This window comes from Dipodascopsis tothii, assembly GCF_038497935.1.
Source record: "Dipodascopsis tothii strain CBS 759.85 unplaced genomic scaffold V1510scaffold_29, whole genome shotgun sequence".
In the NCBI taxonomy this organism is placed as follows: Eukaryota; Fungi; Ascomycota; class Lipomycetes; order Lipomycetales; family Lipomycetaceae; genus Neoaidaea; species Neoaidaea tothii.
In genome coordinates, this window is record NW_027118013.1 from 1 (window position 1) to 23,627 (window position 23,627).

At 43.6% G+C, this 23,627-nt stretch overlaps 11 protein-coding genes across 11 annotated transcripts; 6 read left to right on the forward strand and 5 right to left on the reverse strand.

Annotated features, from left to right (window-relative positions):
- Window positions 1–1,875: 1,875 nt before the first annotated feature.
- V1510DRAFT_408017 (ABC1 family-domain-containing protein) lies at window positions 1,876–3,662 on the reverse strand (the record flags this gene model as incomplete). The annotated part of the gene is made up of 6 exons (XM_066932433.1): window positions 1,876–2,109; window positions 2,188–2,933; window positions 3,031–3,262; window positions 3,296–3,381; window positions 3,454–3,475; window positions 3,660–3,662. 6 exons carry the CDS (start codon window positions 3,660–3,662, stop codon window positions 1,876–1,878), a joined length of 1,323 nt encoding a protein of 440 aa, XP_066787391.1.
- A 191-nt stretch (window positions 3,663–3,853) lies between these two features.
- On the forward strand, window positions 3,854–5,175 carry V1510DRAFT_368852 (stretch-activated cation channel Mid1; the record flags this gene model as incomplete). The annotated part of the gene is made up of 2 exons (XM_066931373.1): window positions 3,854–4,526; window positions 4,562–5,175. 2 exons carry the CDS (start codon window positions 3,854–3,856, stop codon window positions 5,173–5,175), a joined length of 1,287 nt encoding a protein of 428 aa, XP_066787392.1.
- Window positions 4,915–6,640, reverse strand: V1510DRAFT_221193 (uncharacterized protein). The gene has a single exon (XM_066930501.1). The coding sequence runs from the start codon at window positions 6,520–6,522 to the stop codon at window positions 5,275–5,277; it is 1,248 nt and encodes a 415-aa protein (XP_066787393.1). The 5' UTR covers window positions 6,523–6,640; the 3' UTR covers window positions 4,915–5,274.
- On the forward strand, window positions 6,439–9,135 carry V1510DRAFT_421123 (calponin homology domain-containing protein). Its single transcript, XM_066934561.1, has 7 exons — window positions 6,439–7,202; window positions 7,239–7,355; window positions 7,394–7,514; window positions 7,546–7,642; window positions 7,679–8,084; window positions 8,119–8,731; window positions 8,774–9,135. The coding sequence occupies exons 1-7, from the start codon at window positions 6,838–6,840 to the stop codon at window positions 8,915–8,917; spliced, it is 1,863 nt and encodes a 620-aa protein (XP_066787394.1). The 5' UTR covers window positions 6,439–6,837; the 3' UTR covers window positions 8,918–9,135.
- Window positions 9,136–9,735: 600 nt separating this feature from the next.
- Window positions 9,736–11,556, forward strand: V1510DRAFT_368805 (pyridoxal phosphate-dependent transferase; the record flags this gene model as incomplete). The annotated part of the gene is made up of 2 exons (XM_066931372.1): window positions 9,736–10,021; window positions 10,058–11,556. 2 exons carry the CDS (start codon window positions 9,736–9,738, stop codon window positions 11,554–11,556), a joined length of 1,785 nt encoding a protein of 594 aa, XP_066787395.1.
- A 50-nt stretch (window positions 11,557–11,606) lies between these two features.
- On the reverse strand, window positions 11,607–13,019 carry V1510DRAFT_220867 (meiotically up-regulated gene 113-domain-containing protein). Its single transcript, XM_066930500.1, has one exon. The coding sequence runs from the start codon at window positions 12,779–12,781 to the stop codon at window positions 11,657–11,659; it is 1,125 nt and encodes a 374-aa protein (XP_066787396.1). The 5' UTR covers window positions 12,782–13,019; the 3' UTR covers window positions 11,607–11,656.
- V1510DRAFT_219358 (NADP-dependent oxidoreductase domain-containing protein) lies at window positions 12,874–14,450 on the forward strand. Its single transcript, XM_066930497.1, has 3 exons — window positions 12,874–13,043; window positions 13,077–13,159; window positions 13,202–14,450. Exons 1-3 carry the CDS (start codon window positions 12,965–12,967, stop codon window positions 14,066–14,068), a joined length of 1,029 nt encoding a protein of 342 aa, XP_066787397.1. The 5' UTR covers window positions 12,874–12,964; the 3' UTR covers window positions 14,069–14,450.
- On the reverse strand, window positions 14,286–16,074 carry V1510DRAFT_446046 (major facilitator superfamily domain-containing protein; the record flags this gene model as incomplete). Its single annotated transcript, XM_066935717.1, has 4 exons — window positions 14,286–14,810; window positions 14,847–15,006; window positions 15,043–15,914; window positions 15,981–16,074. The coding sequence occupies 4 exons, from the start codon at window positions 16,072–16,074 to the stop codon at window positions 14,425–14,427; spliced, it is 1,512 nt and encodes a 503-aa protein (XP_066787398.1). The 3' UTR covers window positions 14,286–14,424.
- A 1,133-nt stretch (window positions 16,075–17,207) lies between these two features.
- Window positions 17,208–18,778, forward strand: V1510DRAFT_368752 (major facilitator superfamily domain-containing protein; the record flags this gene model as incomplete). The annotated part of the gene is made up of 2 exons (XM_066931368.1): window positions 17,208–17,554; window positions 17,593–18,778. 2 exons carry the CDS (start codon window positions 17,208–17,210, stop codon window positions 18,776–18,778), a joined length of 1,533 nt encoding a protein of 510 aa, XP_066787399.1.
- V1510DRAFT_421135 (uncharacterized protein) lies at window positions 18,691–20,577 on the reverse strand. The gene has a single exon (XM_066934562.1). It carries the CDS (start codon window positions 20,519–20,521, stop codon window positions 19,070–19,072), a length of 1,452 nt encoding a protein of 483 aa, XP_066787400.1. The 5' UTR covers window positions 20,522–20,577; the 3' UTR covers window positions 18,691–19,069.
- Window positions 20,578–21,906: 1,329 nt separating this feature from the next.
- V1510DRAFT_426974 (major facilitator superfamily domain-containing protein) lies at window positions 21,907–23,526 on the forward strand (the record flags this gene model as incomplete). Its single annotated transcript, XM_066935187.1, has 3 exons — window positions 21,907–21,999; window positions 22,036–22,182; window positions 22,216–23,526. 3 exons carry the CDS (start codon window positions 21,907–21,909, stop codon window positions 23,524–23,526), a joined length of 1,551 nt encoding a protein of 516 aa, XP_066787401.1.
- Window positions 23,527–23,627: the final 101 nt, after the last annotated feature.

Genomic DNA, 23,627 nt, shown 5'->3' on the forward strand with positions numbered 1-23,627 from the left:
AATAATAATAATAATAATAATAATAATAATAATAATAATAATAATAATAATAATAATAATAATAATAATAATAATAATAATAATAATAATAATAACAACAATAATAATAATTGAAAATACTCCTATATCCCATCCAGTTCTGGTATAACCTACCTAGCCGAAGACCTTAAAAACTGAGTAGGAGGTAGTCTTACATATTTTAGCGATCGATATTAACAGGATCTGTCGTAAACATATGTTGTTTCAGTCGGTAGAGTGGAAATAATTCAAGAGTATGCCCGTGGTGCTAGGTTTCTTATCCAATAATGTCGAATCTACAGATGCTTTGTTGAACACATCAGAATTTATAGAGACCACTAGTAAGATGTCCCAAGTTCGTGTTAAAATCCCTTGTAGAGAACAGTGTTGAAACAACGCTAAAGTGACTAAATTCTGCCAGCGGAATCTGTTTTAACAGTACTCTGCGCTATCTTCCTGTAGAGAGTAGCCTTCAGTATACACAAAACCTCTTCCGCGTTTTTGTTTGAAGTCCACAAGAATGCAGTAGTATAGCTACTGATAGCTCGTACTTACGTCTACGCATTATAGCAGCGTGAGCGTCGCCTGGTGCTCTCCTGTCTTTCTCCACATTTCGTTCTACCTTATTGTCGCGAGAGTATCAGCAAGAATAGCAATTAGATCTGTCTGACATTGCTATATGAGACCACATGTGTAGGCTCTTGCAGCTGCGATTATTTAAATAAAATATTTGTTCTGCACCAACACACCAGATATTTTCATCTCTGCTTGGAGCACTCGGACTGGATGCTCTACTTTCGTGAGCACATTATTATTAAAACACTGTTGTTTTGAGCCTACTGAAAACTAACTGCTATATGAGTACACTGATAATAATTATGGCTATCCTATTCGACTGGTCGCCGTGTGATTTGTTTAAAAGAAAGCTGCCAGAATGATTTGTTAGTGGCACCCACACTCGCAAGTGATTATATATGTTGTATTTACCATCGATAAAATCAACTGTGTGCTGGACTGGTGCATCAGATCATGCGTGACTGCATGGTATGTTATATTATCTGCATCTTGTAAATTCATAGTTGCATATGTGTGTGCTTAGGTATAGATACGAGTAGTAGCCAGTCAAGTTCTAATTAATTACTATATTTAATACAGCTCAAACATTCCGGGTGTTGGCATATATATTTTGAGCATATGTGATTTATAGATATATAACACAATATTTTCCTCTGCGTTGTAAATATTTTAAATCTTTTTTATCGCCAAAGGCGCGCGTGTCGGCAGAGGAATTAATATATACTTTTAACACTTTAAATGTACAGTCCATATAATCAAAATCTTTTTATGAAGCTTATAGATTTTTTTCCGATAGGAGTTAGTTTTTCGAGAGAAATGATTTGTTTTGATATTTAAAAAAAATCAAATATTATTTTTGTTGCATTGCGTTTATTTGCTAAATTATTAATTGAATATTTTACATGCATTCTTATCATGTGTCAAATATTTAAATGAATGTAATATCGATATTGTAATGGATCTGAAATTATTAGCTCCGCGAAGACTCATTTATCTCTGCTTTTATTACGCTCTCGGTACAATTCTAAAAATGAATACCTTTGTAGTCGTGAACTCATTGTCTTTAAATTTATCAGTTTATTTACATTCCCATCACGCGTTTGAGAACACGCTGTTGCCAAGTTCGTTGTAGCCGCTCTTTAAAAAGTCGTAACATTGTTAATGATGACGTGTACTAATAGAGGCTTATACACCATATTCAGGTATACAAAATCATTGGACGTGATTTCGAGACGAGCTCCAATTATAGTATATGCGGACAGCTAGCGAGAGATCCTTGTCTTAATTCATTTGCTCTACCACCTCGGCAAATATTTGACGGCAGGGAACCTTGGCCTTGAGTCGTGAGCAAAGCAGGAAGGCACCGCTCAATTTGCGATGGAGACTATATGTTTCCTCAGGAGGGGGTGTGAGTCTCTCGCGTATCATGAGCGGAATAATCTCTCTAACCCGGTCGGTAACAGTTTGATCGGTGAAGTCGTACATTTCTCCAGCGTCGATACCGGTCTTGAAAGGCTCTGCCAAAATCATTATAGAGTCAACGTGCGCATTGAGCATTTTCTAAGTCAGCCGTCCGTTCGTTATCAAGCTTACCGGAGATTCTAATCCAGTAAGGTATCCTAATTTCAGAGAGTACTTCACACATGCATTGCGGTCAGACCTAGCACCAGCTAGTAAGATATTACGGTAGTCTTCGATAAAATCGCTGGAGTATTCACGAGATGCGCCGAAATCCAGGAGTTCAATTTTACCCGTGGTATTATTGTAAAGAAAATTGGTCCAGTTGGGATCGGTCTGCATGTAATGAAACTGCACTATCTCTCTAAGACAAAGCTTGAGAATTTGCGTTGCAATCCAGTCTTTCACATCTTGATCGATGTCAGCTGTAGCAACTGGCGTACCTTCCATATATTGCATCGTCAGAACCTGCTTGCTACTAAGCTCCTGGTAGAGTTTAGGGATGTCGAACACAGAATCTTGGTCCAAGAGCTCGCCAAATTTTTGCAGACATTGTGCTTCTCTGATGTAGTCGCATTCCCACCCAAGCTCCGTTCTTGCGTTTGCTATAGATTTATCAAGATATAATCCTTTCGGTAGCAAGCTGGTCGCTGATAGCAATATCGCGAGGTTGTTCAGGTCAGACTCAATGGAAGATGCCACTCCCGGATATTGAACTTTGACGGCCACTTTGCTACCATCCGACTTCAGAACTCCTTTATGTACTTGTCCAATAGAAGCGGCGGCAATCGGGATATCATCGAATTCTTCGAATTTTGATCGCCAATCTCTTCCTAAATTCCTCTTCATGACGTGATCCAGCTGCTTACGGGGCATGTAATCTGCACAATTTTGTACCCGCATTATAACTTCATGCAATTGAGGGGGGTATGCCTTTGAATCTGATGGCGTTAGTATAATTCGAGTTTGCCGCTTTACCTTGGAAGCTGAGCATCTGCCCGATCTTCAAGGCTGCGCCGCGCATCTTCGATAAACGCTTGACCAGCAAGTCCATATTTTGAGGTGATAAAAGTACTGATCCTTTACTAGAGTCATCGCTTATCCGTCTCAACCCCTCCTGTAAAGCACCGATTCCCAGACCTGCCGCCAGGGTGCCATATTGAAACATCCGCTCTAATCTAGACGACGGAACTGTTGACTCTTTCATAAACTAGCAGTTAATAATCATCATAGAGTGCGTTACCTTCTTCGAGTCATCTTGAAAGGGAGCACTAGCTGAGAACCCGCGGCATACATAGTAGTTAACGCGTTTGAACAGCAGCTTTCGACCTATTGTCTTCGTTTGATAGTTTAAACAGCGAATCGTCTGGCCAATTTAGACAAAACTCTTGAATCTCTTACCTGTATATTGATTGATGACATCCTGCGTAAGAGCTGTTATTTTAGCACGATCACTGCTAACAATCGATCAACTATCGATTCTGGCGGTGCAAAATGAAGAGTGTAAGGCCTCAGTAAATTAGTCGGTGCTCCCAACTTCCAACCCACTTCACTTCGCCTCACATCCCGACTGGCAACCATGCGAGCTCTAAGTATATTGTGGCTACCATTTTTGGCCTCGTCTGTGGCTGCGACAGAGAAAACTGAAGGTCTTCTTCTCAACGATCTCTTCGGATTTATTCAGCATCGTCTATCCTGGGGGACAATACTTGAATCAGATGTCGACGGCACGCTGACTTTAAACGGCACTCAATCACTCACGCTATCACCGGGTGATCATAGTCTGTGGAAATTGTCGCTGATGGACTCAGAAAAGACAGCCGACGAATTGTTTTATGTATCTGTCAGTACATGTGCTCAGCCTATTGCCGTTGCCTCTGAGGTTTCGTTGCAGGACTACAAACAAGATCTGCCCTTACAGGTCTATATAGTAAACGATCCGTCGGAGCTATCCAATTTAGCCGAATCAGAATCTCCCGTACCGCGTTCAACTATCTTATCGGATTTTGGATTAGCGGTCGGTAACATTTCGGCATACAGTGATGTCTACGTTGCAGTGTACGCACCAAACATTGACGATACAAAATGGTATGGATCTTGGTCTGCCGTCATCTCTATCTCTCAGAAAAGCTCCACAGTTTCCTATATAGAGGCGCCGTTCATGTTATCCGATACCGACTCCAAATCAGCAGTATTCACCGTTCAAGACAAAGCGGCAATAGACAGCAACACCACATCATACGTGTATACGTATGACGATCCAAGCTTAGACTCTTTACAAAAATCTTATTGTGCTTTGAGTACTAGCACGAATGCTGTTTCAACTGCTCTCGACCAGTTTGTGCAAGTCCAAAATACGACCTATTTTGAAATATCTGACCTGGATCCAAGTGCTACGTACACTATCTATACAGTGACTTCGATGAACAATACAAAGACGATATCAACCGGGGTACAGTTCACTACAAAGTCAAGTATGTCACTCTACATGACAAAATGCTGATATTAGATTCCAACTGTGAGCTTATATATGGGCTGGATTTTTGCAGCGAGGTAGCATACAGCGTTCCAGCAAACACATCCTTATTTAACCGTACGCAATTGGGACGTTGGTACGACAATCAAGCTAAAAGTGTGTATCAAAATTTCATTTACTCCCTCCAAATGATACCCTGCAATGTTAATGAGGATTCGAGATATACAATCTTAAGAACATGTGACGATTGCAGCTCATCATATAAGCAATGGCTATGCGCAACAACAATACCAAGATGTGGGGATGAGGGGCCGAATTCGATGTATCTTAAAGAGAGAGTTCCGAGTACATCACGAAACACTGCGATTGACGAAATTCTTTCTCCAGGAAACTACAGCGAGCTACTCCCTTGCAGTGACATGTGCTTCCGGATTATGAGAGACTGTCATAGCAACTTAGGTTTTTCGTGCCCGGAGTCTGGTCGTGGCCTAGAAGACTCTTACGGAGTATTTTCTACGAATCCCGAAAATTATACATGTAATTTTTTGGGTTCGCGGAGTAGTTACTATATCAGCAGTGTATCCGAGGTTTCGGTAAACAAATTTTTGGTCCTGTCATCACTTATGACGAGCTTCTTGTTGTTCTAGGCATATTTATATTGGCGCAATTGGATTTTTTGATTTAGTTCTTATGAGCTCAAAGGAGAATACTTATATTAACCGAGAGACGATTGTCTCGAAGTAAGACTAGTTTACATATTTAAAAGACTTCAAAGACTGGCTATGAGCTATCTGATCGCCAGTTTCATCACGGTCAATATTCTCATTTGACAGACTACTCAGCCTCTGTAATAGTAGTGCAAGCGATACTCGGTCAACTTGCGATTTTTCCAGTTGCTGCGAAGCAACAAATTTTTTGGAGATACGTATCAGCCTTTCAGTAGGGTGTAATTGCTTTTTTAGAAGGTCTGCAATGTCCACTACAAACCCTAGCGCTGATTCATCAGTCTGCAACGCGGCATCTATCTTTCGCGAAAAATCCCAGGCAATATGTTCTGTTTCTTTGCTCCGTAAAAGATGATTTAAAGAATTTGCGACGAGCTTCTCTCTGCTGGTAAAACATGACTTAATAGTACTGCCAAGTTGATTGACCGCTACCAACGTCGACTTGTCTTTGAGCATAAACAAAGCGACCCATAGCTGCCGTAGACCTTTAGAAACGTTTTCCACCAGTACACAATCTGAATATTCAACGATCGCTTGCCATTTAGTGAGTGCGGCTCGCACCTTTGAGCCATGATTGAGTTTGAGCATGGCGTGCCACATATAACGCATTGAAGATGGCAGCAAAGTTCCTTTCTCCATGGCATCTACCCAGTAGTCGGAAAACCGGACTGTGACAATCTCGTCGAACTTTTTCTTGTTGCCCATGGATAAATACTTCTTCGCAAGCAGGAGAGTAAACTTATTGAAATCGCCTTCCGACCAGTGAAGAAAGTTCCCCCCTGTGCAAACTCTGGTCCAAATGTAATCGAGATTCTTGACGAGCTCTGGTTTCCGAATAATTGTACACGCCACTTGAGGCGTTAATTTTGATCGAAAATACAGGTAGTCGAATAAATCAATCAACTCTGACTCTGTCCGACAGCAGTTAATGTGGAAATAAAGTCTGTCTTTCAAAGATTTTTTCTTATCGTTGCTGGAGCCCTCGCTCGTGTAATGTTTACCGTTGTGTAGCATCATAGTTAGCCCCGATATCAAGCTGTCGTAATGCGCGTCGACCGGGAAGCCATTATGAGATTTCGACAGATGGTCCCGAAAAGACTTGCTGAGGACCTCCAGTAATTTCTTCTCCTCTGGCCGAGTCAACGGTATTGGTACATGAAAAGCAGTCTTCTTTGAGGAAAATGTTTTTTTACAAGCATTTTCTCCGAGGCGACGTCTACTCATCGAAAACAATGCTCTTAAAGGTGCGAAGTCCATTGTGGCGACCATACAAATGAAAAGGTGCTCAAACGCAAACGGAAAATCACCAAACGAATTTACATCATCACAGTCAGGGTAATTGAGCTTCGAAGCTCAATTGACATGACATTTACACTGTTATGAAATTATAGTTTCTGATGTAAACATTCAGGGGAAGCCACACCCGGTCGATCCATCGTAAGGCTACCCCTGTGCCGCTGACTTACGCCAATACTGAATTTTTGTTCACGCTCGGCATAAACAAATTAACCGATATCAGAATATCTCTCTTTCAAACCATTTAGATTTACTGCAAATCTCAGGCTAGTTTGCGGAGTGTCGAAGATGTCATCGGCAGGGACGCCTGCATGGATTGCAACACAGCATAAGGCATTCATACGCTGGACTAACTCACACCTTGAAGCCAGGAACATCGATCCGGTAAAAAGCCTGAAAACGGATTTTTGTGACGGTGTCAAGCTCATACAGCTCTTAGAGATAATTGGAAATGAGAGTCTAGGACGGTATGTCGTTCGTCCTAAGCTGCGGGTGCAGAAGGCAGAGAACATGAATACTGCGCTGGATTTTATCCGTCGACGAGGTATACAGCTGTACAATATTGGCGCAGAAGACATCATGGACGGTAATGTTAAACTCATTCTTGGTTTACTATGGACTCTTATCCTTCGTTTCACGATTGATGAAATCAAGTAGGTTCACTGTGTCTTCACAAACTAACCTCACAGTGCTGAAGGATTCACAGCCAAGGAAGGCCTTTTACTCTGGTGTCAAAGGAAGACTGCTTTATATGATGATGTCAATATCGTTGACTTCACGTCGAGTTGGAATAATGGCCTTGCATTGTAAGTGTCTGCACGAGATAGTTGGCTGACAGGTGAAGTTGTGCTCTGCTTGATAGACATCGACCCGATTTGATAGACTATGATACATTGGACAAGACAGATCATAAAGGCAATGTTGCCTTAGCTCTAAAAATTGCCTCAGAGCATGTCGGTATCCCAGTATGTTGCTGAGTAGCACATCTAACAGTAGCAACTCTTGGATGTCGAAGACGTTTGCGTCCCGAAGCCTGACGAAAGATCAATAATGACCTATGTTGCGTACTGGTTCCATGCATTCTCAGCAATGGGTGAGTTTTCAAAATTGGAAATACTGACATGGTAAGACAAAATTGAAACCGCAGGACGACGTGTGGAGAAATTCGTTGAAGTAATAACTTCCGCCTACGATATGGAGACTTCTTATGAAAAGCGTATCAAAGCTTTGATAGATGCAATCAAAAGACAGATCCAGCAATGGGAGAGCACCGAATTTTCAGGAACATATCTGGACGCAAAGGAGAAACGCCAGACATTTTTTGCATATAAAGCCGGCGCGAAGAGAAATTGGACGGCAGAGAAAACTGACATCGCGTCCATGCTGGGAAATATCAAAACAAAGCTAGCTACATATCATTTACGCGACTACAATCCACCAGAGGGTCTTCGCCTGGTTGACTTAGATGCATACTGGAAGCAATTACTCGCTGCCGAGGGAATTCAATCAAAGCGCATAAACGATGCAATTAGAGAGTAAGCTACACTTTCAGCATAGCTAACCGTACAGTATTAAGTTGCGACTACGACGCACTTTCGCTGATACAGCCAATGATCTCTCGGAAAAGCTGAGCTCGCTGTCCCTCACTGTGGCCAGTTTGGATGGCGAATTGCACGAACAACTTGACCGAGTTAAAAACGCCGAGAAACACTTAGAGACATCAAGAAACCTTGTGGACCTTTTGAAGAAATTGGAAGAGGACTGCAACGAAGCCAACATAGAAGAGAACGATTACACTGTTTTTTCCTACGATGATCTCAACTACGAATATGGTCTGACAAGAGATGTACTGACTAAAAAGCTGGCCTTCATCGAAAATCAAATTGTTGCTCGTAGCATGACCAACCTCACGCCGATACAATTGGAGGAATTTGAATCTGTGTTTCGGCATTTTGACAGAGGAGAGTCGAACTCTCTGCAGGAACCGGAGTTTTCAGCTGCGCTGGCAAGTCTGGGACTAGTTTTCTCGGGAGATGAAATGCACGACATATTTGATGAGGTCAGAGAGGGAAATTCTGCTGTTTCCTTTGAGCAGTTTATCCACTTTATGGTGGATATGACAGAAGATCAAAACACAGCGGAGCAGGTGTTTCAGTCTTTCATGGAAATCGCAGATGGGAAGGTAAGCTGAAACTTGAGTTTAAGAAGCAACTAACATTGGTAGCCTTACCTCACTGAAATCGATCTACGTCAGTCTCTTGTGTCAGAGACTATGATTGATGAGCTCAGCAAAATCATGCCTAGAGCAGCTGACAGTGATGGTCTTGATTATGTGAAATATATGGAGAAACTTTGCTTGAACGAATAGCCGTGTCTGATTAGGATTTTGGATTTACTGCCAGCAGTAGTAAATAAGGAAATCTATAGCAACGTAATAATAATATTCATTCTTTATCTCATTGATGGCCTGATCGCTATGGGCCATTCAGAACAGCTCGCGCAGCCATGTAAATGAATCATGGATAGATAGGCAATTCGCCGTCGATGTAATCTTAGTTTCAAAGAGTTAATAAGACCCTTCCAGACCTACGAGACATTCCGACATTAGCGAGAGCCATGCTAGTTTCAGGCGTAGACGACCGCAGATAATCTATCTATTGCTGCTGAACCGTAGTGGCTTACTCATAGTACTTGCAGATAAGAATATGCATAGTAGTCCCACTATTGGTCCCAACGCCACTTCCGCGCCTATTACGCCACATTGTTTGGCGGTGTACCCTCTTTGTGAAGACAAGCAATGTAGGGTGACACATGTGGCTCAGTTGGTCACTCGGTAACGCCACAACAAGACGTACTAGAAGCCTGTTTATTTTCGTAGCTTCCTAAACGGGATATACAGTCCGTGATTTCACCCAATCACACATCGAGTATTAACTAGGATCATTTTCTTCGTGTGGCTAGTGAATTTTACTGGACGTACGCCGGATTGTCCTAAACCTGTACACACATTAGTCGAGTCAATTTTCTTCGTTGCCGTGCTCCACTATACATTTAACTCGACCCCGAAAATACTTTTTAATAATCAAAATTTCCTCCTTTTTCTTATTATACAGCTACACAGTCATTATAGACAGGTAGTTTGTTCTCTGGGATCCGCCCGCCGTTTAATAAGATAATCAATTCGTTATGGAGGTCTTGGCTAGACAGTCCAGGGCTTTCTGTCCGTTCCTGAAGACTACTTCTCCAGCGACTCTGCGCACCCTGTCGAAGTCTGGTAAGACCGATGGCTCCAGACTTCAGGCTATAGCCAGAGATTGCCCTGTGATGGGGACTGCTATGGCTGTGCAGTCTGCTAGATCTTACGCGACAAGTACGAAGCCTACTCTTTTCAAGAACTCGCAGGACAAGAAGGCGAGCATCCCTAGTCTTGAGTCTGTCCATGCTCAGGCCGGAGTTTTTGATGTTTCCAAAGGTACGTTTTGATGCAATGATGTAATCTGACGACCAGGTATTTGTCCTCATGGAAAGGCCGCTATGAAGGCTGCGGAACAGTCCACGAAGCCAAATGTCGAGGTTACGAATGACTATCCGAAGAAGTTCGATTACGAAAGCTTCTACCTTTCAGAGCTCGAAAAGAAGCACAACGACAAGTCTTACAGATATTTCAATAATATCAACAGACTTGCAAAGGAGTTTCCTAAAGCTCATATGAGCAAGGAAGAGGAGAGAGTCACTGTTTGGTGTTCTAACGACTATCTCGGAATGGGTCGGAACCCCCATGTCTTAAAGAGCATGCACAATACTCTTGATCGCTACGGTGCTGGTGCTGGTGGAACTCGCAATATTGCTGGCCACAACAAGCATGCTATGGAACTGGAGGACACTCTTGCTAAACTACACCGTAAAGATGGTGCACTTGTTTTTTCCTCCTGTTACGTTGCGAATGACGCAACTCTGTCAACTCTCGCTTCGAAGCTCCCAAACTGTGTTATTTTGTCGGACGCCTCAAACCACGCCTCCATGATCCAAGGTATTCGCCATTCTGGAGCAAAGAAAATGGTTTTCAAGCACAACGACCTCATTGACTTGGAGAAGAAATTGAAAACTATCCCGGTTGAGACTCCGAAGATCATCGCTTTTGAGTCCGTTTACTCTATGTGTGGTTCAGTGGCCCCTATCGAGGCCATTTGTGATCTTGCCGATAAATACGGTGCCATTACATTTCTCGATGAAGTTCATGCAGTCGGAATGTATGGTCCGACTGGTGCTGGCGTCGCTGAGCATCTTGATTTCGAAGCCCAAGCGAAGAACATTGTCAGTGACCGTCACATTGCTGCCAGAATTGACATTATCACGGGTACACTTGGAAAGGCTTATGGCTGTGTTGGTGGTTACATCGCCGGCTCTAAGTACTTCGTTGATATGATCCGTTCTTTGGCTCCTGGTTTTATTTTCACCACGACTCTTCCTCCCGCAGTTATGTCCGGTGCGCGCACCGCCATCGAATATCAAATGAAGCACAACGAGGACCGCATTGCGCAGCAAACGAACACCAGATATGTGAAATCTAGATTGGCTGAAGTTGGTATTCCCGTTGTTCCGAACCCAAGTCATATCGTTCCTGTTTTGGTTGGAGACGCCGCTGTTGCAAAGCTTGCCTCGGACCTACTTCTTGAGAAGCATGATATTTATGTTCAGGCCATCAATTATCCTACCGTTCCCGTTGGTGAAGAGAGACTTCGCATCACCCCTACTCCGGGCCATGGCAAGGAACTCAGTGACAAGCTTGTAGGTGCTCTCGAAAGTGTTTGGGAGGAGCTCCATATCAAGAGAATCAGTGACTGGGAAGCTCTCGGTGGTCTTGCTGGCGTTGGTCAGAAAGATTCTTCTGAGGTCTTGCCCATTTGGACTGACGCGCAACTGAACATCGAGGATAGTACGGAGACGCCATCGGCGACCTTCACATCTGATGTTATTAATGATAATACTGCTGAAGCTTCTGCTTAAATACAGAAACTCGTCAGTCATTGGTTTAAGTAATACTGTATGCAGCGGTAGATTTTATATATAACTTCAGATTGTAGTGTTGAGATTGGTGTGAAATAAATTATTTCTTCTTCAGTGTGCCATTGACTTTCTTCCACATAATGTTGTTTGATTCACAGTAAGCTATCCATTTTTTAATTATGGTTGATACGAACTCTAGATATATACTTGGTATTGCAAACCATTCTAGATGTTCTCTGCCACAGGAGCATATGTTCGCGCCAGTGCCCCAAAGTCTAAGGTTTTCAGCAGAAGAAGGAAATAGCGCCCTCAGTTCAAGATGAATCAGTCTCTCCACTGTTGCAATATACGGGCATGGTTCCGTGTCTTTGCCAGAAGAATGCATTTTGTGTAGGGTTGATCCATATGTTGATATCAGCCTTGTGTGTTGTTTACACTGTTGGGTCCATTCTTTCATTCTCCTTCCGACATCTTTACTCCTGCCAATTTTCAAAAAGCTAAGTTTCCCACTCAATCGGTTGTCGAGCAGTACCTTAGACCTTGCTGCTCCATCAAGTAGCAGTTCGTAAATGTAGAGATATCCTGACTCTACATTAGGGCTTTTGGTACTTAGTAACACATCTCGCAAAATATGTGTATTTTTGAAGTACAGTTCTCTCGAAACGAAGCACTTCCCTTCGATATTGTCTGAGAAAGTACCTTGCGAGCTTTCTCGTGTATTTATTGCTGCTAGCTCAGATGGCGATTGGGGTTTCGTATCGTTCCTATATTCGCTTATAGGCCTGCATTCTTTTATTTCAGGGACGTGCAAATCACTACATTTGTTGTGACTAACACTCGACCTTATCTTCCCGTCGGGCATATCCTTTTTGCCAGTTACGCTCGCGTTGATAGACTTAGGTATGGACGCTTGTTTTGATCCGTGCGATACATGCTGAGACTTATTGTATTTAGCTGACATATCTATGCGGTCCTGCTTTGATTCGTAATTTGAATGGTCGTATGAGCAACACAAAATCATTATCAGTAGCTGCTCAAAGATGGATCGATTAGATGGTCTGCTGTCTGGAGATAGGCATGAATCGTGAACATTTGCTGCGGTAGATACTTCGGAAACCTCTCGAGTTGACTGAAAAACGTGGTGATGACAGAAACCCCCTTCGTCTCTGACTTTTATCTTGCACTTTTTACCGGCTTTTGTAAGACCAGAGCAGTAATTCGTCATTGTATATACATGATCTCTGGTAGTCAAATTGAGTTCAATGGTAGCTGGGAGAATACGAGTGGGAGCGGTATTGGCCAATGCAAATAATGAATGACACTATTGGTCTACGGTGTGGAGTTCCCGAGAATAGCATTTACATTTTTGTACTCCTAATTGCAATCGAATTTGAACTTGTTTCTCAAGATGCCAGTCGAGTACCGTAATATGGGCCGTTCCGGCTTGAAGGTTTCGGTCCCAATTTTAGGCATGATGTCGATGGGCGGTAAGTTATAAGCAAAATATGTTCTGAACAAAGATTCCAAATGGGAACCCTGGGTCCTGGATTCGGAGGATGCACTTCCAATTCTCAAGAGAGCCTATGATCTTGGTGTCACGACGGTAAGTGTCTTCCAAGTTTTAAAGAGCGTATTGACTTTAAAGTGGGATACTGCTAATGCCTATTCAAATGGTAAATCTGAAGTCCTCATCAAAGAGGCCATGGAAACCTATAACATACCTCGAGACGAGCTTGTGATTATGACCAAGGTATACTACGCTGTACCGAAAGAAAATATGGGAGACTCATTTCTTGTCGATCTGCGACAAGACCCTAAATATGTCAATCAATTCGGACTTTCTCGCGGCGCAATTTTTAAACAGGTTGACGCGTGCCTGCAGAGGCTGGGGACCGATTACATTGATTTGTTGCAGATACACAGATACGATAAGGCAATTGATCCCGAGGAAGTGATGGAGGCTCTGCACGATATTGTTAAGTCTGGCAAGGTTCGATACATAGGAGCTTCTAGCATGTGGCTCTATGAATTTGCTCGTCTTCAACATGTAGCTGAGCTTCGTGGCTGGACAACGTTTATATCTATGCAGAACATCTACAATCTTATCTACAGAGAAGAGGAGAGAGAAATGATCCCATTTTGTAAACTCAAGGGAATAGGAATTATGCCGTGGAGCCCATTGCACCAAGGCATCTTAGCAAGACCGCTTGCTGCGGATGTTTCAAGCAATAGGAAAGAAACAGGAACAGGTGTTTTCACTCAGCAAGCGCTTCAGCTGTCAAGTGCTGAAACAGTACGTCGATTGGAAGAGATATCATTGAAGCGGGGCTGGTCGATGGCACAGACAGCGCTAATTTGGCTTACTGGAAAGGTCGTCTCACCTGTTGTTGGTATCAACAGCATTAAGAGATTGGAGGAAGCAGTGGAAATCAACGGACTTGCGCTTTCGGTAGAAGAAAATAACTATCTTGAGGAGCCTTATGCACCGCAGCCGGTCTTCGGACATTTTTAGTCATCTTGCTCTTAGATTTAGTGTATGTGTCATTGCACCGACAAAGCACGCCATAGTACAAAACGAACTTTGGTATAGATTTCTCAGATCATGTACACAATGAAATTGTGAGAGTACGACTCAAAATGATGCAATTTAATATCAACTAAGCGAGCTGAGCACGGCCATTTGCCTAGAAATTAGTTTTACCTATAAGCGATAAACGTTAGACGTCAGTGTATGCGATGATCATCTCTACCATGTAGTTGTGTTTATTATATATGCATAACGGTAAAATTCTATAAACCTCCAATCTATATCTATATGCAACCAATAAATGCTCGCTCTTCGTGCCAGATACAAAAAAATGCAAGTGATTACATAACAGTCTTACTATACGGATTCTTACTGCGAAGGGTTGATCCGAATCTGTAGAAAATATAAGGGATAGGTACCATTCCGAGACCGACGAATGCGATGATGCTGGATCCCCACGGTACTCCAACGTTGTCGAACATTATGGTACCAAAGAGAGGAAATGCGGCAGCCATACAAGAGCGCAGAAAGGTAGTTGCCGCAATGGCAGAAGCAGCATATCTAGGAAACGAGTCTACTAAATAATTAATGCAGCCTTGAAACACCGTTAGAAAGCCCGCCGCAGTGAATATCAGTCCAATTATAGGCGCGATCCAAGGATATTGAGGATGAGATGTCCATCCAAAAATGAGCATCCCAATGGGTAACAAAAAGCATCCCACTTTCACTATAGGTCAGTTTTCCGCCATTTAATCCCTCGTACTTGCAACCAGTCTTTCTTCGGGAATTATGGTGGAGGGATCTTTGATGAGCATAGCAGTGTACTTGCGGCCAAGTAACACATTCAACACGCCTCCGACGACAACCCCAATGAATATTGCGGCGTTCGGTAGAGTAGCCGTCAACTGATCCCAACCTCTAACCTAATTGTGAGCTTCAGACCCTTCAGTGCAATATACCTTGTTAAATTCGACTGGAACAGCAGTTACAGCAAGATAAAGAATACCGAAAACAAAGCTGCCATACGTAGACATTGCCGTCACAATGGGCGTTGCAAGTAGAGCAAAAGGTCGAACAAAATGCTTTGTGATTAATTCCTTGACAGAGAACTCGATTTCGTCTTGCTTAGCATGATAGGCCCAGTTTCCAGTTTGAAAACGCATCTTCTTAGCCTTCTGTGCCAGTAAAACGGGATGGTAAGTCTCAGGTATGAAAATAAAAGCTATTGATCCTACGACGAAAGTGTAGATAGCTGTGAAATACTGGGTCCATCTCCATGCATCACTACCTGTTGTTCGAAGAGCGGCACCAATAATAGGTGCCAAAGGTGGTGCACCTGTCACGACGAACGCGTAACACACCAAAGCGTGGGCTCTTACGGCTGGCGCCCATATGTCTCCGAGAACACCACCAGTGTTCGCAATCGGGGCTCCTCCAAACATGCCTTGGAAAAATCGCATGATCATGATTGTCTGAAAATTATCTGCAGTAGCTCCACCCAATGCGAATATGCCTGATATGAAAAAAGGAATTAAGACGCCGACTTTGCGACCATAAAGCTCAGAGACAGGAGCGAAAAACATCGGCCCAAACCCCACACCTATAAGAAAGAGCGAGATCCCCAAAGTCGAAACTTCATCCGAGACATCGAACTGGTCAGATATCTGGGTCCTCACAGGACCATATATAGAGCTTGCCGATTGCGGACCGAAAGTGCAAAGCGCATATAGGAACGTGGTCAGTACCTTTTTCTTGAACGACCAATTAAGAGGTTTGAATGGATCAAGAGAGCCTTCAAAGTCAACCAGAAATTGATCCTTGTTGTGTAGATCTAGCTCTATGATATAGTCATCCTCTCTTTTGTTGTCCATATTCTCATCGTCAGTGTCAGGCTGACTACATGCTAATATTGTAACGTCGAGAACACTCTTAGTCAAATCATTCTCCTCACGTTCGCTCTTTTCACGCGCTTGAATGTCTTGAGAAAACATAGCAGATAGTAACACCTTCAATTACTTTTCATGTTACGCCTTGAGCTTAATCAGAGACAGTCACTTAATTATTATCTGGGTAAAGACCTCAATAGGAAACTGTCGATTATGGCGAAAAAATCGGCAAGCTCAATGATCAAGCGTTTGGCGGGCACTGTTTATTACTGAAGCGTTGCATATCACTCCGGCGTTCGTTGAAGACTATATATATGGCTCACGAAGGTATGAGTTACTTGGCACAATCAAACATAGATATGGGGCACGATAAGGACTTGTGCGGGCCGAAACAGAGATCCACATTGAAATGACTGACAAGTTATATGGTTAGGAGCTCTTCCGAGTTATTTTTATTAGCAACCCTAGTCAGGCCCAAGATAGCAATGAGTATATAGGTTGCACGCGATCTACGTTTAAAATGTGCTCCCTGCCCTTAATCCTTGCTTGTTACAATAGGTCGAGGAATCTACAGTTGCTGTTGTAATTATGAGTAAACTTATAGCTAGTGGAGTGTTGTGTTAACATTGAATTAGCCCGTATAAGCTTTGGCATCAATCGCATCGGCAATCCAGTGCCTAAGCTAAATTGCTTTAATATTATGAGGGCTAGGGTAGTATATTCTCATGTCTCAACGTTCCAGTCACTCGCGCTAGTACACGCCAACTATCCGATCCCAACTGCCACTGAAAGTTTCTTTCTCGGCTTTCCCGCGCTGTTTTCCGGTGTTCGGCCGTCTAAGCTTTTTGTTTTCCGCTGCTACCATACTAGTCTACAAAGTGAAATCGTCTTGTCCTCTAACATAACTTCGACGCAGCCAAAAAAGAGTAGAAAAGAAAACAAGAGAGAATAGAGTGTAGTGAGGAGACAAGAGCGTCTCTTTAGAATCCAATGAATAGCTGTACGGAGGTCAGACGAGACGGTTGACACTAGATTGAAGTCCCAATTTTCGAGAAGCTGATGGCTCATCCGAGGTGTAAAAACTTAAATAATTTTTTTTCCGACATCTTATATACACACTTTGGGCAACATTTCTAGCATCGGCTAACCGGCATTTATATACCGCGCGGTCGCAACATCTGATCAGAATGAATTTCCTATGTCGAACGATACTCTAAACATATATTTCCGTTCAGACAATGGCTGTTCAACGGGACGAGATTTCACCAAGTGAAAGCAAAGATGATTTGGCTGATACTGAAGCGAATCTGCAGAGCTCACCAGATCAATGTGGTTCTACAACATCTATAAATCGGGATCAAGAGAAGCCGAGTTTTATCGTGAACTGGGACGGTCAAGATGATCCGGTATGTCCACTCAACTGGCCCTTCAAAAAGAAGGCATACACCACCATGGTATACGCTTTCTGTACTTTCGGCCCGCAATATTCATCTTCTGTATTTGGAGAGGCCTCTACAGATGTCATGAGGGTATTTGGTGTCTCATACGAAGTTTCAGTGATTGCAATTACGTTGTTCCTACTAGGGTGAGTTAGCCATTAGCAGCTTATAATAACCTCATCAGTGTCGGCTTGGGACCTATGCTCTTCGCACCAGTTTCAGAGGTGTTTGGTAGGAAAATCGGCGTTCTAATCCCATTTTTTATATCCGCTTTTTTTGCATTCGGTTGTGGCGCCGCTCTGAACGTCGAGACTGTAATGTTGATGAGGTTTTTTCAGGGTCTATTTGGGGGCGCTCCGGTGTCAAACTCGGGAGGTGTTTTAGGTGATATTTGGAGTCCAGATGCTAGAGCAATTGCTCTTGTGGCATATGCGTTTGTGGTTGCATGTGGCCCGACCGTTTCGCCGATAATAGGAGCAGCTCTTACTTCATCAGGGCCCGAAGGTTGGAGATGGACGAGTTATTTGATGGGTATTTACACTATAGTCATGACATTTGTTGCAGTTTTTACAGTAGATGAAACGTACCATCCTGTGATACTGACACGGAAGGCGCAAAAGCTTCGAAAAACTACCGGCAATTGGCAATATCATTCAGAGCACGAAGAACAAGAATTCACATTTACGGAAATTTCTAAAAAGCATTTAATAAGGCCTTTCCGTATGTTGTTTACACCCATAGTAGCTGCTATCTGCGGATATGGCAGTTTCTGTTTCGGAATTCTCTACCTATCAGTCACGGCAGTTCCAATTGTATTTTCCGAAGAGAGAGGATGGGGCAGAGTTCCAGCAGCTTTACCTTCAAGCGCTATGGCGATAGGGATCATGATTGGAGGAGGAATGAACATCATGGCATCGAGAAGATATAGTCGCATTCTAAAATCTCGTGGAGGCAAGGCGCTACCTGAAGAAAGACTTGTCGTCATGCGCATTGGATGTTTTTTATTACCGATAGGCTTGTTCATATTTGGGTGGACGTCGTCTTCGAAATTCCCCTGGATCGCGCCGTGTATCGGATTAGCACTGCTCTCCTGCGGATTCTTCACGATCTTTCAGGGTTGCCTAAATTATTTGGTCGACGCCTTCTTGAAATACAGTGCATCCGCAATCGCAGCCACCACTTTCACGCGATCTGTTCTCGCCGCGGCATTCCCGCTGTTCGGGAGAATCATGTTTCACAACCTCACGGTAGCTTGGGGAGCCAGCTTACTCGGTTTCGTTGCTATTGCAATGATACCAATTCCATTTATTTATTACAGATACGGCGAATATTTAAGATCCAAAAATTCTTACACAGCTCAATTTGTTTAATGACACATTGAGGCGGCAAGCGGTCGGTTTCACACCTATATCTTACAGAGCATTATAATAATTTCAAGATGACTAAATGGTCAACAGCTGTATATAGAGACAAAAGCTGGTCCAAAACTACGAAATAGGTATTGGGTGCTTACCAGGCTTTAGACGAATGCAATAGATTTTTTGAAGTACAAAAACTAATGATAACTACAATCAGTTATCGCAAATTGTGTTAAGATATTTCCCTGAACCCCAATAGATTATAAAAATAGGCGAAACAGCAAAAAAAGAGCAAAACTGTTTTTAGGCGGCACCAGCACCGAGAACAGGCTCAGCCTGCTTAGTCACCTGATTGCCAGCGCGAATAATGCTAACATTGTTCGAGTCTGACACAATATTCACATCCTTGTTCTCTCTTTGAGCCTGCTTCCAAACTTCAACTTCGCATCCACCTCTGATCACACCAACACGCATAGTTGCCAGTAAGTTGTGAGCAGCGTTCGAATGCTCGTAAACACCACCATTGAACACGGCAGTCGCATCCTTTCCGATACCAGAAGAGATCAGAGCTTTTCCACCAGGGTGTTGCTCAATGAAGTTTGTGACATCATGAACAACACCAGCAATCAGAACCAATGATCGGCTCTTGGACTGTTCCTGGAAGTCCTCAAACTCCATCACCGGCAGCTGCTCAAGAGGCACACCCCAGTTAAGCTTGGCGCGCCATCTGTCAAGCTTCTTCTGGCGTTGCTGGACCAGGCCCTGCTCAATGGCATTCTGGGAAAACGTCTTCAAATCCCATGCCAGACCAAGCTGCTTCATGGTCCAGATGATCCATTTAGTAGGGTCGTACTGGTACCAGCGAATGGCATTTCTGTAGTCCGATGGGAACTCGTGGTGGAAATTGTGGTAACCCTCTCCGAATGTAACAAGGGCAGTAATGAAGTGATTTCTAGGAGAGCGGCGATCATCGAAAGGCTGGTCACCAATCCAGTGAGCCAAAGAATTAACGCAGAAAGTAGCGTGGTGGACAACAGTCAGTCTGACAACGCCAGCGAACACGAGGCCTCCCTTCCAGTCACCCCATCCCAGGCCAGCGACCGCCATAGGAAAAATGAACGCCATAATAAGAAGGACCCAGACATAGTACTTGTGCTGGAAACGGACGATAGGGTCGGCATCGAGATCAGAGATGTCAGTGCGACCCTTAAGTTTGGGGTTGGACTTGATCACCATCCAACCAATGTGAGAATACAAAAGACCCTTACGGACGTTGTAAGGGTCTTTTGACGTGTCAGTAAAGCGATGGTGTGTTCTATGACCACTTGACCACCATCTAATCGAGCCCTCAACGGCACCGCCACCAAAAGCGGCGAAAAAAAGACGGACAGGCAAGCTACCGTTGTACGCACGATGGGCATACATTCTGTGATACCCGGCTGTTATGCTGATACCAGTGAAAACATAGTAGATGAAAGCCCAGACAGCCGTCTTGAACTGTAGAGGAGTAAACACGGCCGCTGTACATCCTGTCACTGGAATTATAATAATCAAAGTGACATTGAGCCAGTTGATGTGGTTGTGCCAATTGGTCAGGGTCCAAGGCTGATCGGAGATGTGAACAAAAACCGGTTTAACGTCTGATTCTATGCTGCGGCTGGGTGAGACTGACTTCGCGGTGCCAGCCTTTCGTGACCGCACATCTGACGACGTCGCAGAAGATTGTGTCTGCTGAGCTGTGACTTCCGCTCCCATTTCGTCAACGATAAAATACGAGTGGGTAGAGATTTTATTTTCAATATAGGTTGTGCTTCCATATTTATATTCTACGATATCTCGTCTCAGTACCGTCGACTTGCGTTTTTCGAATTCGCCTTCGTATCGACGACTCGATGCAAATTCCAAATTCTAAACTCCCCAACAAATACTATTGTCCCAAAAGGCATTTCTGCGAACTAAACATCACAATTCATCTGATTTATGCCGTATATGAGACAATGTTTACGGTAACAGAGTAAACTATATACGTTTCGACAGGGTGCTCTTGCATTAGGTATCACTACCAGCATATAAAAAATTGGTACCTGATGTTACCGCCGGGAAAGCACCGACACCCGACGAGTCTAAATACCGCCACTCTGAATATCACTTTATACTAACTGTATAATCTTCTGGGGTATAGTAGCACACGAATCTCCGGGGACCATTGCATGCTTGCCCCCCATTGAAGGTTACATTAGATACGTAACCGTCATAAACCGACTGCTTGAAAGTACCTGCACGCTACAGCTATACCTACGTCCGGGCGCTCATACGCCTCATCCTAGTTACGCTCTCATCAATACCAGTACTTCGTACCGCATTAATTTAAGTTTAAGAAGTACGACGGTACGACGTCCATTAACGAGAGTACGACGAGTAGGGTAATGTCAAATAATTAGGTGAGTTGGGAGCACCTCTCATACGACAATACGGTCTGCCGTTTGTAACGTGCTACTCAACAATTCTTCCCGTGCCGCCAGCCACTGGGAGCTGTTTGCTCACGTGACCAACTCAAGCATACTGTGGTAGACATGTCGAAAATCCAAGCGTGCACATCCTTCAACTCCGCTTACTGCAATCGAGGGCTCTTGGATTAGTTTTATAGCGAAGTGGTGTCTAAGCGTTGGACTTGATGCTGGCTTACGCGAGAGCCAGTCCTCCCATTTGCAACTATTTGCGTTCTTAGGGTTCTTGTGCCGCCGGCAGGTTGCTAATAATCATGCGGTGACTGTAGATTGTCATCACATACTTGCTAGCTGCTCGACTCGAGAGACATCGGAAAGAGTCAGGCATTCATGACGGAGCAGCTCATCTGAGGCATGTAATATTAGCCGGGTAACCTTGTGGCGCTTGAAAGAATGCTATCGCCTCTCGGGCATCTCCCGATTTACGTCAACTTTTAATTGTCGATAACACTAAAATATCGATTCCCGACTTCTACTTCTTTGAAGGGTCTCCCACACAAATATAGGCTTACTCGTTCCCTGCAAAGGTCTCCTTATCCAGAAGTTATCATTTCTTGAGGGGCACTGAGTCGCACTAGCGACATTTTTTGTTACGTATCTGCTCTGCGATAGTGGCAGTTTCCACCTCGCGGAATGCCTCACCATTTGGATGTACCGCTCGGAAAGCGGCTGATACAGGTTGCGTGCGCTGTGACATGGTGTCTTCTAGCAGCTGGCCCGATATTCGTGAGTATAGTCTCTGCATTCTGTACTAACAACGAGGGTTTCGCAGCATTAAAGACAGTGTGGCTTCGTGAAGGTGTCTATGCGGATTACTGTACCCCAGACGAAAACTTTGATGGAATAGTGTGCTCTCGCCGCGAAATCAAGATTAATTTCATATTCACTTGTGCTTCGGTTGTAACAAACGTAAGTAAAAATACAGGCTATACTGATCGTAAGTTCGCAGGTGTCATTGTGGGTGTCATTCTTGATAAGTACGGACCACGCACATGCAATTTTATCGGTAGCGCATTGCTGTTTTTAGGATCGATCCTGTTGGCTTTCGCTACCACCACCGCACTGCTAGATACCTACGTTTGTGGCTATATGGCACTAGCGTTTGCTGGACCATTTATATTCATATCATCGTTCCAGCTTGCGAATGCCTTTCCAGTGCATTCAGGTCTTATATTGGCTCTTTTAACCGGAGCGTTTGACTCGTCAACTGCCGTGTATTTGGTCTACCGGCTTATATACGACGAGACGAATGGCAGATTTCATCCAAAGGAATTTTTCTTACTCTATTTGGCAGTGCCTGTATTCATACTCGTCGCAAATGTGACCGTAATGCCGAAGGAAAGCTATAAGCCGGGGACGAATATTATGGATGTCATTTCGGGAAAAGACACCACGCGCAGTGAAGAGGTCATTAATGATAGTGATCTCGAGGAGATTATGACATCCACCAACGATATAGTAGCCACCGACACGACACCGCTACTTAGTGGAACAGACGTCGAGATGTCCGCCGAGGAGGTGAAGGAATACAATAGCGAAGAGCTGAAGTTGTTAAAGACAAGCGGCGTTTGGGGAATCCTACATGGGACATCAGTTCTGAAGCAAATTCGTACGCCCTGGTTTATTTTGCTTTGTCTTTTCACTCTTATACAAATGGTTCGACTGAATTACTTTGTCGCTTCAATACGTGCCCAGTACTCATTCCTATTCCATGACGAACGGATAGCTGAGACCATAAACTCGTTTTTCGATATAGCTCTACCAGTTGGAGGGATTGTGAGTATTCCACTTTCAGGATATCTTTTGGATCATTACTCAATGGCTACCGCCCTATCCGTGCTACTAGCCATGGGGACAGCATTCGGTATACTGGGAAACTTCGCCGCCTTCCCAGCTGCATATGCAAACATTGTCATCTTCGTCTTATATCGATCCATGTTTTATACCACAGTATCTGACTACACCGGGAAGGTTTTTGGTTACGACACTTTTGGGAAAGTGTATGGTTTGATATCGACTATATCTGGACTTTTTAATTTTGCACAAAGCGGGTTCGACCATGTCACGCATCAAGTGTTTTCCAGAGATCCCCGTCCTGTCAATGTCACCCTGGTAACTCTCAGCGCCTCTATTGGTACACTTTTTGTTTACTACGTCTCCAAGCAGGCGAAGCGAATTCGAAGATCCGCATTAGAAATTGAAGCTGAGCAAGCACCAGTTATTAGAATGCCAGGCTACACAAACGACAACTGAAGGGACAAGAGTTTGTAGTTCACAACATACAACTAATTTTGCATTTCAACGAGGTGAATTGAATAGAGCTCATTGTGTATAAATATATTGCAACGTGAAAG

Coding starts and splice junctions, on each gene's coding strand:
- V1510DRAFT_221193 (XM_066930501.1), bottom strand. CDS start 6,522: ATGGTCGCCACAATGGACTTCGCACCTTTAAGAGCATTGTTTTCGATG.
- V1510DRAFT_421123 (XM_066934561.1), top strand. CDS start 6,838: ATGTCATCGGCAGGGACGCCTGCATGGATTGCAACACAGCATAAGGCA. Junction 7,203..7,238: donor TTCACGATTGATGAAATCAA/GTAGGTTCACTG, acceptor CTAACCTCACAG/TGCTGAAGGATTCACAGCCA. Junction 7,515..7,545: donor CAGAGCATGTCGGTATCCCA/GTATGTTGCTGA, acceptor ATCTAACAGTAG/CAACTCTTGGATGTCGAAGA.
- V1510DRAFT_220867 (XM_066930500.1), bottom strand. CDS start 12,781: ATGACGAATTACTGCTCTGGTCTTACAAAAGCCGGTAAAAAGTGCAAG.
- V1510DRAFT_219358 (XM_066930497.1), top strand. CDS start 12,965: ATGCCAGTCGAGTACCGTAATATGGGCCGTTCCGGCTTGAAGGTTTCG. Junction 13,044..13,076: donor AGGCATGATGTCGATGGGCG/GTAAGTTATAAG, acceptor TTCTGAACAAAG/ATTCCAAATGGGAACCCTGG. Junction 13,160..13,201: donor ATGATCTTGGTGTCACGACG/GTAAGTGTCTTC, acceptor TTGACTTTAAAG/TGGGATACTGCTAATGCCTA.
- V1510DRAFT_421135 (XM_066934562.1), bottom strand. CDS start 20,521: ATGGGAGCGGAAGTCACAGCTCAGCAGACACAATCTTCTGCGACGTCG.